The 12992-nt window shown below is 41.2% G+C and overlaps 2 protein-coding genes across 2 annotated transcripts; one reads left to right on the top strand and one right to left on the bottom strand.

Moving 5' to 3' along the window:
• Nucleotides 1-4274: 4274 nt before the first annotated feature.
• LOC116190210 (protein ALP1-like) lies at nucleotides 4275-5389 on the bottom strand. The gene is made up of 3 exons (XM_031519870.1): nucleotides 4874-5389; nucleotides 4562-4787; nucleotides 4275-4456 (listed from the first exon to the last, which is right to left on the bottom strand). The coding sequence occupies exons 1-3, from the start codon at nucleotides 5387-5389 to the stop codon at nucleotides 4275-4277; spliced, it is 924 nt and encodes a 307-aa protein (XP_031375730.1).
• A 5000-nt stretch (nucleotides 5390-10389) lies between these two features.
• Nucleotides 10390-12628, top strand: LOC116190207. Its single transcript, XM_031519867.1, has 2 exons — nucleotides 10390-12132; nucleotides 12277-12628. The coding sequence occupies exons 1-2, from the start codon at nucleotides 10468-10470 to the stop codon at nucleotides 12283-12285; spliced, it is 1674 nt and encodes a 557-aa protein (XP_031375727.1). The 5' UTR covers nucleotides 10390-10467; the 3' UTR covers nucleotides 12286-12628.
• Nucleotides 12629-12992: the final 364 nt, after the last annotated feature.

The raw sequence follows: 12992 nt of genomic DNA, 5'->3' as shown, positions 1-12992 counted from the left end.
GAAATGGTGTCTTGTACTCCACCTTGCTCAGCCAAAGCAGAAGGAGCAGAAGGTGCAACTGTCCATTCGAAATTTTTCTGAGCTACTCATGAACCCGTGGATCTTTCTAATATTTTTTCTTGATCCCTATATAGGTTAGGCACATCCTCATAAAATTTGAAGTTCGTTTGACCTTAGGAAGTGCCCGAAGAAATTTTTATTCCACAGCTGGTCAAAACTGGGAAATTTGGTTCTGATCTATGAGAAAACCTTTAATTCTGTGCTAATCTATCCTAAAACACATCCCCTTTTTTGTATTTTCTGAACCTTCAGTGAATTGGGAATCCATTGACGTTGGCCATGCTTGAAAATACGAAGAATTTTTTTTTTTATGGATTTTCTCCCTCGATTGGTAGAGTCTGCTCAGGTTTAACTGCTTTGTGCATGGTGCGCTAACAAATTCATAACTCTCTCTTTGTATTGTATCTTGGGATGACTAACCCGTCAAATCGAACTTAACTCAATTTCCTAGGTCAAGCATATGTGAGTCACCCTTTTAGGTTCAATATTGGTCATGATATGATGCGTCGAATCCCATGCTCAAGCTGTTGTATTCACTGTTTGGGCACTCCAGTTCCCACGAATTTTGTTTCTTTGCTTGAATGGACTGTCGATGTGATTCTTGTGTTAAAATGTCCCCGATCAACAAACGTTGATCTAAAAATACCAAACTTGGCTTTGGGATCCATGAAGATAGTCTTACTCACTGAAGAGAATGTTACAGAAATGTGAGTTCCTCTTTGTCCACTGCCTTCGATTTGAATGTTGATAATTTGTGTCTCACTCTTCAGGATCAACTGTGTGTGCCACAAAATTCCATATGTTGCCCTCGCTATTTTTGTTAGAGTTTTGGAATTCTAGTCGGGAGTCTTGTTGATGTCCTATCTTAGAGCCGGTGGACCAAAATAGGGTGGTAACAGATATACTGAAAAGAGCACTGATCGCGCACTAAAACGTGTACCATGCAACTCCATACGTTGCATAAATGAAGTAAATTAATTTTTTCCTGCCAAAAAGTAAATTAGTAAAATATTTTGTCCGCAATCTATCGCAGGTTCAAAAATTACATCAAATGATTTGAAAATTTTCAAAGGCAAGGCCTATTTCCACTCTCACTTTGACTAATCCAATCCATTAATTATTCATTTTACTAAATTACCCCCAATACCAAATTAATTAATTTAACTAATATAGATAGAGTCCTTAAATCGCTCCTCTATCTTCATTTATCGATGTTCAAAGGCTAGGGCTATTTCCACCCTCACTTTGATTAATCCACACCATTAATTATTCATCTTACTAAATTACCCCCACTACCAAATTAATTAATTTAACTGATATAGATAGAGTCTTTAAATCGCTCCTCTATCTTCATTTATTGATGGATTATTACAATTTATTTCCAATGTAACATTTCTTCTCTTTATTCTAATTAGCCACTACTCAAAATTATTTTCAACAAAATTTATACTTCTAACCTTTGTAACTAAATGAGACCAAATATGACTCTACCCAAAGAAACCCGATATTTCATATGTTTAGTAGTTCATTATTCATATAAAAAAATTTACGTCAAACGAAAAAAGAACCAAACTTCATGTTATTTTTTAAAAGAAAAATAAAAGAAATATCACCTAAAATAATATAAGAATATATTTAAGAAAGTTGAGGAAAAATATTTTTTTGAAACACTGGTCCGACCATAACGATCGAATTATTTGCCTCAATGGGTTAAACATATTATCTATTACCTTGTCTAGATCGGGTTTAAAGAATTGAGAAAAAGGGATAATTTTAAGAAAATTATAAAACTAAAAAAATTTAAAAATTATTTAAAAAACTAATGAGTGTGGAAAAGTGCTCCCTCTTATACCAGGTATTATGCTCCCACTTCGCAGTGGGTCCAAAACTGTCTCAAATGATTTGGTAGATATATGTAATTAGTAATATGGATTGAAAAAAGGGACAGGAGTTAGGGAAAAAAAACCTTTTTATGGAAATAATTGATCCAACCAAAATGATCGAATCATTTGTCTCAATGGGACAACCAGATTAACTGTTATCTTGATTGATTGGAATTTAAGATACTAATAAAGGGGTTAAAAATGCGAAACTAAAAACTGAAATTTTTTATAAAAATTAAAGTAGTTGCGATGGGCACCGAAGAAAATAACAATTCGGTTATTTGTTTCAACGAGTAGATATGACTACCTACAACTTTTTGGGTCGAATTTAAAAATATTGAAAAAGAGAGGAAAAATAAAAAAGAAAATTTAAAATTAGAATTAAAAAAAACTAAAGCAGTCGGCAATTGCACTAATCAAAAAATGACGACTGGATCGCTCATCTTGATGGATAGAACGAATCACGTGCCACCTTTTTCTCATCAAATTAAAAATACTGAAAAAGAGAAGAAATTAAAAAAAAGTGAAAATTTAAAAATTGGGATTTCAAGGGGAAAAAAAGACGGAACTGGAAAAACTCCCCACTCGCTCTTTTGCCTCAATATATATAAATTATAGATATAGATAGATATACATATTGATATGAATATAAATAGATAAATGGACGGATGGATGTAAGTGTATATATACATATATATATATATATATGAAACAAGTATATTTCCACCATTTATCTTTCTTTCTTAATATATGTATATGAATTTCTTCTAACATTTCATTTAGGATTTTTTTTCTTTTTTACTTTTCTTTTTTTCAATTACAAGGGAGGCTCATAAATCTAATACATTAAAATATGCATTCTAATTTTAATAACTAATAAAGGAGTATTGATAGTCCTACTAAGTATCAAACTTAAAACTTTTCATTATCAGACAAGAGTATGCCTTCTGTGCAAGTGCAATTCAAAATTTTTCATTTACAACTCCCATGCAAGTGCAAATGCAAGGCATATGAGATTTTAAGATGAGCAAGCATTTGCTCTGAAAAAAATTAACTTATTAGAGATGACCTTATTTATTTATTTATTTATTCAATAATAGGTGAAGCGGAAAAGTTTATTATAGGGTTGATGACACCAATAGGCACGTAGTTTACTCATTGTCCCCACCTCAAGCACGTTTTTTATTTTTTATAATTGTACAAACATGCATAGGGTTTGAATTTCGTCCCAAATTTAACAGATCCATCAAATTCCGTAAAAGATTTCCGTTAAATGCTTATGTGGCACATTTGCTGGCTCACAATTGCACACGTAGACATCAACCGGCGTTCTATGAGCTTCAGCTTACACCAATTCCCCTCCAATATGAAGTTGACACGTACAACTCAAAACCCACTGGCTATTTAGAAAGACCCCAATATTTCTTATGTTTTAAATTTTGGCCCACGCAATGTTCTGGGAAAAAAATCATATTTTTTTCCGGTTATAAGAGAGGTCCGTGAAATTAATGTAATAAAATAGAAATTCTAATAACTAATAAAATGACATAAATATTCTCATTGAGTGTCGAATATGAAAATTCTTAGTTATCACTAAGCGAGAATATGCTAAACCTCTTTTGATAAAAGCCCATGTTCTTTACATCTTTCCACATCGGTCCCTTCCTCTCTCTCCTGCTCTCCTCAAAGTCCCAGAATCCTCTCTGCCATGTGTATCTCCACCTTCCTCTACTAGTCTACTTCCGTCATCTTTTTACTTTTTACCTAACCTCCATGAACAAGAGCATGACAAAGAACAAGCTGAACCAGAGAATGGTGACAAGGTTGAAGAATCCAAAGACAAAAGATGATGACGATGACCTGATTCAGAGATTTTTCTACTCTGTTTGGATTCGCGGTTAAAGTTAAAAAAATTTTAATAGCTTTAACTCAATACTACACAACAAAACACACTTTCTCAAAGTCAAACTGGTAGGCCCCATATCTTATTAAAACATACAATCCCATTATAATCAATTATCTACACCATCCATTCATTCGAATATTACCGACTTCCTCTTGTTTCCGCTTGCCATATTGCATTTGCAATACGGTTACGTGATGCATCCATTTTCCTGCTTCTCATGTTTACATCAACCCGATCTCCAATTAGATGAGGAGGATTTCGGAATTCATCGTAATATTGCCATGCATTTCCATACTCTTCGAATAATCTATCATGATAATTATTAAGCCGAATGAAATTGTGCAACACGAAGCATGTAAGAGTAATTTGTCCTTGGCAAACCGAGCCGTAATTTGGCATTGACCGTAGTATGGCAAATCTGTTCTTCAGCACCCCAAAACACTGCTCAATAATATTACGAACGATGCATGGCGCTGATTGAATAACTCTTTCTCCATCGTTGGTGGGGTGTCATCATTAAAGTCACAGCGGTGATACATTTGCCCTTTGTAAGGAGCCATATAACCGGGAATATTGGGGAATCCCGCATCAACTACGTAATACTGTTCTGCAAGCACAAATGTAGATCTAATATATAACAGTTGTTGAATGTAAATATGAAAATACATATGCGATTGACAAGGAACATGCGATATGAGCAAGAACAACTTACCACCATATGGTGCGGGGAATGATTGCAATGTAGCGGCATCGGACAAAAGTCTCAAGTCGTGAGCCGAACCCTCCCATCCAGTCACGACATGTGTGAACATCATGTCATGTGAATAAGCGACGAGAACATTTTGCGTAATCTCATTATTTCGATTGCGATACGTGCCTCTCACCGATGAAGGAACACAAGCAGCCACATGGGTTCCATCGATTGCTCCAAAGCAATTCTACAGTAATAATGAAAAGAATACGAATTATAGTATAAATGAAAAAATTAATTGCCATTTTAATTTCTCAGATATACGAAAAATACCTTAAAGAATGGGTACCATTTTCGACATCTCTGAATTTCAGGCTGCACATCAACGTTCATCCGTCTTATGTACGTTGGTGACAATGAATGAATTCCTCGAACTATTAACTTGATGACCCGTGACACCGTCTCCTTAGAATGCTGAAATCGTTCGGCAACCACAGCGAAGCGCGTACTATGTCCAACTACCAGTAAGAACATGCTAACCATCTCCTCGACGGTCATACCTTTCCTGGAATTTTTGATTCCATAGTTTGCCCTTAGCGTATCGCACAAGTTATGAAATACGTGAGGGTTCATCCTGAAATTCTCGTAACACCTTGTGTCATTGGCAAGAACTTCCTCTATGTAATGTCTGCCTTGTAGACTTGAGGTTCTACAAGGAATGTTGCCCGGGACATGTTGTTCGGCCACTGCATTCTCAAGCGCTAGATAAATCCACATAAGCTCAGTGTCGTAATCTTCTTCATATGTTGCTTGATTATCATTTTGTCGTGAATTCCTGTTTCTTGGCATCGTGCATTCCCTTTAGCTTAGCGGACTATATCGACAAATAACATGGCATATTATCACAAATTTGGATTTATAAGGGGAAAGGAAGCAAGTTTCATATGTAAAATAAATGCAAGACCACTGCACAAACAACATAGACAAATATCACAAGATTCACATAAAACAAAGGCAAACAATCCAAGCAAAGTACTTGCACACACAACAAATATAAAACAAGGGTTTGGTTAATGTCGTAACAGATAAACAATATAAAAATATAACAGAGTAGAGGATGCATCATGCCCGTTCAAGGGCCAACAAGGCGACGAACCCATGGCAGCCTTGAATCATCGACAAAGCACATGAACAGTCGCCTTGTCTGCTCATCCTTTGAAAGGCTATCACTGGCCACAAGGTACTCCTCTATGGACAATTCTGGACGCAGTTTATTGAGTACTGCCATCACCTCCTTGATGTTGTTCTTCTCTGGTTTCTCGGGGCTTGTCACAAATTTACTTCTCTTTGATGTTGAAGGGGTACAAATTCTCTCCTTCTCCCTCCTGCTCATATTGCACTTTAACATGTCGAGGCACTCCTGCAATCGGGAGTCAGCATTGGAACTCCTTATACGCACTTGATGACGGGACGCTGTAATGACAGGCTCGGTAACCTCATGAACCGGGTCATCACTATTGCCGGAGCCCTCTTCAAGATTGATTGGTTCTTTTCCATGACTTGTCGCTGCTGCTAGGAACTCCTCTTCCATGCGTGCATAAGTTCCTGGGCTCTTCGGTGGTTCGGCGGATGAAATACGTAACGCACATGTTGCTGTCTTAGATCTGAACAACTATTTTAATGAGTTGTAATGCTTGCAGCCTTTGGACTAGAAACTCTTGTAGCTACTGGTCTTCTGCATGTAAAAAAAAAGAACAATTGTGCAGTTACAACTACTTCTAGTGAAATGATACAAATTGAAAATAGTAATCCTCTATAGGTTATTGTTACTATACCTTAATAAACTTGTCCCACACATCAGCACTCGCCTTTACGGTGTTGGTTGTCTCATCCCAACCGACACCAGTATGCGCAGTCAGCTCAGTGAATTGTGTGTATTGGATCCGCAGCCTTCGAAGTTTCTGCTGCAACTTCTTGGTGCCGAGAGTGGTGCCTGGAAATTGCTCTTCCAGCTCCTTATTCATTTGTTCCCAGTCCTTGCCTTTCCAAGATGTAGTATGCGTCCTTGTGAACTTATTGAGCAAGATGTTAATGAACGCACTCTCCAGAGCGTCTGTCCACTCAAGTATGCCATCACCCTCGGGGGCCATCTCTTTCCAACTGCTATAGCAAAAACTTACAAAGCCACGCAAAAACTTAGAACTGAAATTATACTATCAGACATTGTAGGAACTAAAAAATTCGATTCTGTCAATTTTCTGCTTTTATGGAAACCAATGTTGAAGAGTTTTTCAGCACTCCAACAGGTCACACAACTACAACTGAAACCACGAGAATTTTTTATCATCAAACCATGGACGCATGCTATATAGCAAAACATCCTAGAAAACACATTGAATTCAAGAAACGATATTGTGACATAAGCAAACTTGTGATGTGTTCGGTGTGAAGGAACAAAATCAAGTTGCCATAAGAAATATGTTCTCTTTGATGAAAGTGTATCAACAGACAACATTTCATCAAACAAGTGCAACACAGATTAGCAGGGGTACATGACAGTGCAACCAACGACGGTAAGCAACACACAGTCACGATGAACAGATTAGTCTCATGTCATCTGAAGCAAATGGCAGCAACAATTCCAGCAACAGCTATATAGAATGCAAACCAACGGAAAAATATACAGAAATCACACATTTCTTCAACCAACAGTAAGGGCAAGCTTCAATTGTTTACTAAACCAGCCCTTCAACGATGCAACCATTCGCAATAACATGAAATTGGTCCAACAAATTCATCAATCAACTACTATACAGAACACAATCCAACAGAAATCCACCAAAAATCGCACATATCTTCAACCAACGGTAAGGGCAAGCTACAATTCTTTACTGAACCAGCAATGCAACGATGCAACCGTTCACAATAACATGAAATTGGTCCAACAAATTCATCAATCAACTGCTATACAGAACACACACCAATGCAAGACCAAAAATCGAACATTTCTTCAACCCACAGTAACAGTAGGCACAATTTCTTTCCCCAACCAGCAATTCACTGATGCAAAGAAAATGTAACATGACATTGGTCACAGAAATTACCTTCAACATCGATGTGGAAGTGGCAAGTGAGCTCAGGCGCCTCTTAAGAAGAGTAAGAACTGGTAGGGGCACGACAAAATTCGTCCGCTTGCTCTCAGATGCACTGCCAACTGAATGCTTCAGAGGTAGGGCCAGCGGCTTCACGCGTTCGCAGAGGACAACCACTAGGAGGCAAATGACGGACAGATTCGCAAAGAAAATCTTCAACGATGTCGAGTAGAGGAGGAAGAAGAAGGGGGCCGGCGTTCTGTCGCAGGGGGAGAAGAAGGTTGGGAGGGGGGCCTGTTCTGTTTCTACCTGGAAGACTGATCAAAGTCACGGGGAGAGAAGGGGAGAGCAGAGATGGTGGGCTCCACAACGGTAACATTTATTTATGTCATTTTTCTCAATCAAAGTCAAAAACTTTCAATCCAAACGGGATGTTCAAGTCTTGGGCCTCCACTGAGGACCTCCAACTTGAAGCTCGATTCTCCCTCTAGAAGAATCGACGCTCCTCATGGTGCCTCTCCCCATTCGACGAAGCGAAGGATAAATTGGATGTCGAGTAATGAGGTTTTCGAAATCGGAGTTAGTCCGATGAAATTCTGCGAACTGTGAGGCTCTACCGAGGGAAGCTCTTGGGGGATTTCAATGGCAGAGTAAGCTGCTAAAGGGGATGCCTACAAGAGATCGACAGATGCGAGGGAGAGAGCCGGCCGCGAGGGACATCGACGATCGAAATAGGGCACCTCGTTGGAAGCCAAAGTCGGAGTTGAGGCTTCTCCGGAGAGGAGTAGGAAGATAAAGGAAAGAAATCTTAGAGGAATAGAGAGTAAGTGGGTACTGTGGGTGGAATGGGCCAATTTCGAAAGATGAAAAAGATTTGGGCGTTCTTGAAAATTTGTATGGGTCCGACCTGACATGTGTCATTCAGATAGTGGCTTCATTACTTACGTGGTACAGTAACAGCCACATAAGCATTAATGGATATTTTTGATGGAATTGGACGGGCATGCTAGATCTGTGACAAAATTCAGACCCGATCCATGTTTGTGTAATTATATAAAACACATGCTAGATGTGGGACAATGAGCAAATCACATATCTATTTGTGTCATTGACTCTTTATTTAAAAACACATAATAATGAGGAAGGGAATTTGATGCAGTGACAGTCACCATCCAAAACCATGAGGTCTCGACTTCAATCCTCATCAGTGATACCCCGTGCTCTTTTATTTAGATTTTTTATTTAAATTCTTGTAATAAGACCAGCTGCTGTCTGAATTGGTCATCCTTTTCCCCTTCCCAATCCCAAACTTGTACTGTAACTCAGTTTCCCGTCGCCCATCTGCTGCAAAAACTGATGCGGAATTGATACATGGCAACTCAACTACATGCTTCTCAATGTGACAAGGTTCGTACCTTTCTGCTTTGCACGAAAGCGCTGGATCTGCACGACCGAGAAAGGGATGGGGTCCTTGGCAAGCTCCGCAGAGAACTTGGCTGAGACGACGTGCAAATTCGTTATTCACCAAGTCTATGCAGGATAGATAAAGAAGTTGACGGCTTGCTTGGGGGAAGAAAGGAGAAGAGTTTTGCTCTTAGGTGTCATTTGGTCCACTGTTCTGCGAATGGTGAGGACCACTGGATCGACGGCTTCGTGGATTTCCCCATGTCTTCCTTGGATTTAGAAGAGGGTATCAGTGAAATCTGCCGCTGGGACTGGGAGATCCAAAACCGGCTTCTTCCACGCCAGATTTTTGACAGGAACAGACTGGTTGAGGAGTTGGTTGGAGGCAACAACGGAATGATGCTCAGGACAACTACCAGCAGCTCGTTGTGTGTGGCCAAGGAGGCTCTGGCAGGACAATGGTTGTGCGTGCTGTTTATGAACACGTGCGGATCAAGCACCATTTCGACCGCCGAGCATGGGTGTCTGTACCAGCTAATTTCATAAAAAATGAGGTCTTGCGTGACCTATTGGTGCAGTTGAGCCCCTCAGGGCTGAAGCTGGACTTCACAAATAGTGCAAAAGAAGAAGAAGAACTATTGGGTGAGGAGCTCACCAAACTACTGAGCGGACCTGGCCATTATCTCATCATCATGGATGATGTCAAGGCCAGGGACAATGCTTGGAAAGCGCTAACGAGGTACTTACACGGGACAGGTGGAAACAGAATTCTCATCAACACTGGGGAGGTGGATCCATCTACGACTCTGTGGGCTAAAACATTCGATCTCGGACCACTTCCTCGGGAAGTTTCACTTCGGGCAGCATTGTGCTCTAATTCTACATCTCCAGGAAGCTCTAACTCTTCAATTGAAACCTTGTTTTGGTGTTGCCCCAGATTGTCCCTCCAACTTAAGGCCTGTTTACTTTACATGTTCCTATTTCCCAGAGGATTCGAGATCTCAGTGCGCAGGGCTTTGTGCTTATGGGTTTCCGAGGGTTTCTTGGATTGCAAAAAGGTGGTTCAGGATGATCAACACACCCCCCCCCCCCCCCCCACAAAGAACCGGAAGATCTGGCCAGAATATGCTTTAACAAACTGTTTAGAGCAAAGTTAATCGAGGTAATAAAATGGAAGCCAGATGGAAGCCCTAAAACTTGCCGGGTACCACTCTTCATGCTTGACAACTTCAACGAGACTTCAAAGAACCTCCTTACTGTCTGTCAGCATGAAGATGACCACCAACATCTGGTCAGGTTCGTGAAATACCAAGACAATGCCTCAGCCTCGCACACAAATGATCACAACTGCAAGACGACCTTCGATCTTACATATGTCTCAGCTTGAAAGCTAGGGGTAAAACCACCAAAGAAATAGGAGTGTTAGACTCCATGATTCTGAGTCGGTTCGCATTGTTGAAGGTTCTCGATTTGGAGGGGGTCTACAAGCCACAGTTGCCCGACTCTATGGGAAAACTGACACTTCTGAGGCTCTTAGGGCTAAGATCGACTCTGATAGATTCACTGCCGAGGTCTATAAGTGAACTGCCGAACCTGGAGACTCTAGGCCTGAAGAACACCGATGTAATCTCTATTCCCAGCCCTATTTACAACTCAGGCAAGCTTCATCATCCTTATATGAAAGAGGTTCAAATTGATTCCTCATGTCACAAAAAAATATCCTCAAATCTTCAGACCTTGACCGGGTTGTGTATAGGTGAAGGGAGATCTTCACCTAGTGGTCTCGAGAGAATGAACAAACTTGAGAAACTAAAACTGAGATACCATCCAACTTCAGTTGGAGGTGCAGCGGCCCTTGTTTCCCAAAACACACTCCTTCGATCTCTAAGGTTGTCGTCGACTGATCCTTCTGATCCATATGATTGTCGTGAAGAGTTGAACTTGTCATCCCACTTGAATCTGCAGAAATTATATTTGCTCACGAAGTTAAGATTAAGTGAACCGGAGACTGCAACTCTAGCGGACCAACCTGCAGCAGCACAGAATCAACCTGCAGTTTACCCGCCTGAAGTCGAGTCAGCAGCCAAGCCAGCAGAACAGCTTGCCTTTCCAGGAAACCAGCCTGACATGCAATCAGATATTGAGCTTGCTGGATCACGCCAGCATGCTGTTCCAGGAAACCAACTTGAAATCGCGCCAGAAATTGGACCAGCAGAACAGGTCCAATCTGGGACTCCAGGACGCCAACCTGAAGTCATATCAGTTGCTCGGCCTGCACAGCAGCTTGCCCTTCCTGGAAACCAACCTGACGTGCAGACAGGGATCGACCTCGTCAGACCAACCCAGCATGCCATTGGACTGGAAGTGGTAGGGGCAGTTCACCCACCAGAAATCGTGTCAACAGAACCTGCAGAACAGCTTGCCCTTCCAGGAAACCAGCCTGACGTGCAGTCAGAGCTTGAGCTCACTGGATCGCCCCTGCATGCCATTCCAGGAAATCAACCAGAAACTGTGCCAGAAATTGGGCCCGCAGAACAGGTTCAATCTGGGTTTCCAGGACTCCAACCTGAAGTCGAACCAGTAGCTCAGCCCGCAGAACAGCTTGGAAACCAACCCGACATGCAGTTAGGGATCGACCCCACCCGACAGCCCCAGCATGCCGGTGAACTGGTAGTGGTACTTTCCAGCAGCATCAGGCAACTTACCCTGTCAAAGTCTTGTCTAGATGAGGATTCCATGGGACTTTTGGGACGTGCACTTCCTAAACTAGCCGTGCTTAGGCTTTTTGCTGAATCCTACACTGGATCAAAAATGAGATGCACTGGTTTTCCTGAACTGCGTATCCTGAAACTGTGGAAACTGAAAAATCTTGAGGAAGTGATTGTGGAATCAGGAGACATGTCCAACCTTCACGAAATGGAAATTCGGGAATGTCCAATGATGAAAAAATTCCCCAGGGTGAAGCACTTGGGCATGTTGAAGGAACTCACACTGACAAACGTGCTTGAGGATCTAGTGAAAGATGTCGAGAGAAATCTGGATAATCAGAATACATATTGCAGAAAAAACAATGGAAATGCTGCGTTTCTAATTAAGGTGAGTTTCTCTCAGCTTGTCGTCGTGCTGCAATGGATAGGAAACCATCTGTTCTGATTACTTTTATATGAACACATTCAAAGCATATTTTATCTTCATGCTCTTATCTTATTGGCAAGTGCCAACTCTTTTTATTTCTGTCAGGTTTCATGATCACTGAATCCAATGCGGCCAACCTTGAGAGCAGATTCATATTCAAAATGCAACGAAGGTGCAGCCCACTGAACCATCGGTATCTGGGGCAGTCATTTTCGCATTGAGAAATGTGGTGGGATTAATGCCCTTGTGATATATTCCTCCTGCCTTCCCCCCATCTAATTCTCCTTCTTCCCTTTTTCCAAGTGACTTGTGTAACGACCCCGTGTTGCCCATGCATTATTTCCTTTGTTCTAGTGAGGTAATTTGGGTTTTTTTTTTTTTCAAATGTCAATAATGTATGGCATGTATGAAGTGGGGGCTTGTGTTGTTGCCGTGTGGAATATAAAATCTATGTAATGACCCGGTGCTTTTCAAATTCGCTCAGATCGCCGCAAAATAATGTCTTCCAAATCATGCTTATCTTCCTCTCTGCCTACCCCTTCCTCTGTATCAATCAATTCCACCGTAGTCTGCCCATGTTATTCTGAACCGGACTGCTCAGGCAGTTTCGGACCGGGATGAGAGTCGGCATGCTGTCGCCCGCTCCCCCTTTCAGCCCGCTGCTCCCAGTATTGGCCCGACTCATTGGGCTTTGCTGAAATCGGCGCAGATATCCTTCCAGGCCTGTCTCCTCTCCTCGGCCCGGTCCCATAATGGTGGCCCGACTCATTGGGCCTTCCCGAAACCTGCCCAGACGCCCTTCCACTTCCAGGCCCTCACCA

The sequence above is a fragment of the Punica granatum genome, unplaced genomic scaffold (assembly GCF_007655135.1).
Source record: "Punica granatum isolate Tunisia-2019 unplaced genomic scaffold, ASM765513v2 Contig00383, whole genome shotgun sequence".
Classification (NCBI taxonomy): Eukaryota; Viridiplantae; Streptophyta; class Magnoliopsida; order Myrtales; family Lythraceae; genus Punica; species Punica granatum.
This window is presented reverse-complemented; position numbering and strand designations above follow the sequence as displayed.

Bases quoted from the DNA above. Each gene is read 5' to 3' on its own strand.
- LOC116190210 (XM_031519870.1), bottom strand. From the start codon at position 5,389: ATGCCAAGAAACAGGAATTCACGACAAAATGATAATCAAGCAACATAT. The intron at 4,788-4,873 runs GTATTTTTCGTA...TTATTACTGTAG, and splicing joins AATGGTACCCATTCTTTAAG to AATTGCTTTGGAGCAATCGA. The intron at 4,457-4,561 runs GTAAGTTGTTCT...TTGTGCTTGCAG, and splicing joins ATTCCCCGCACCATATGGTG to AACAGTATTACGTAGTTGAT.
- LOC116190207 (XM_031519867.1), top strand. From the start codon at position 10,468: ATGATTCTGAGTCGGTTCGCATTGTTGAAGGTTCTCGATTTGGAGGGG.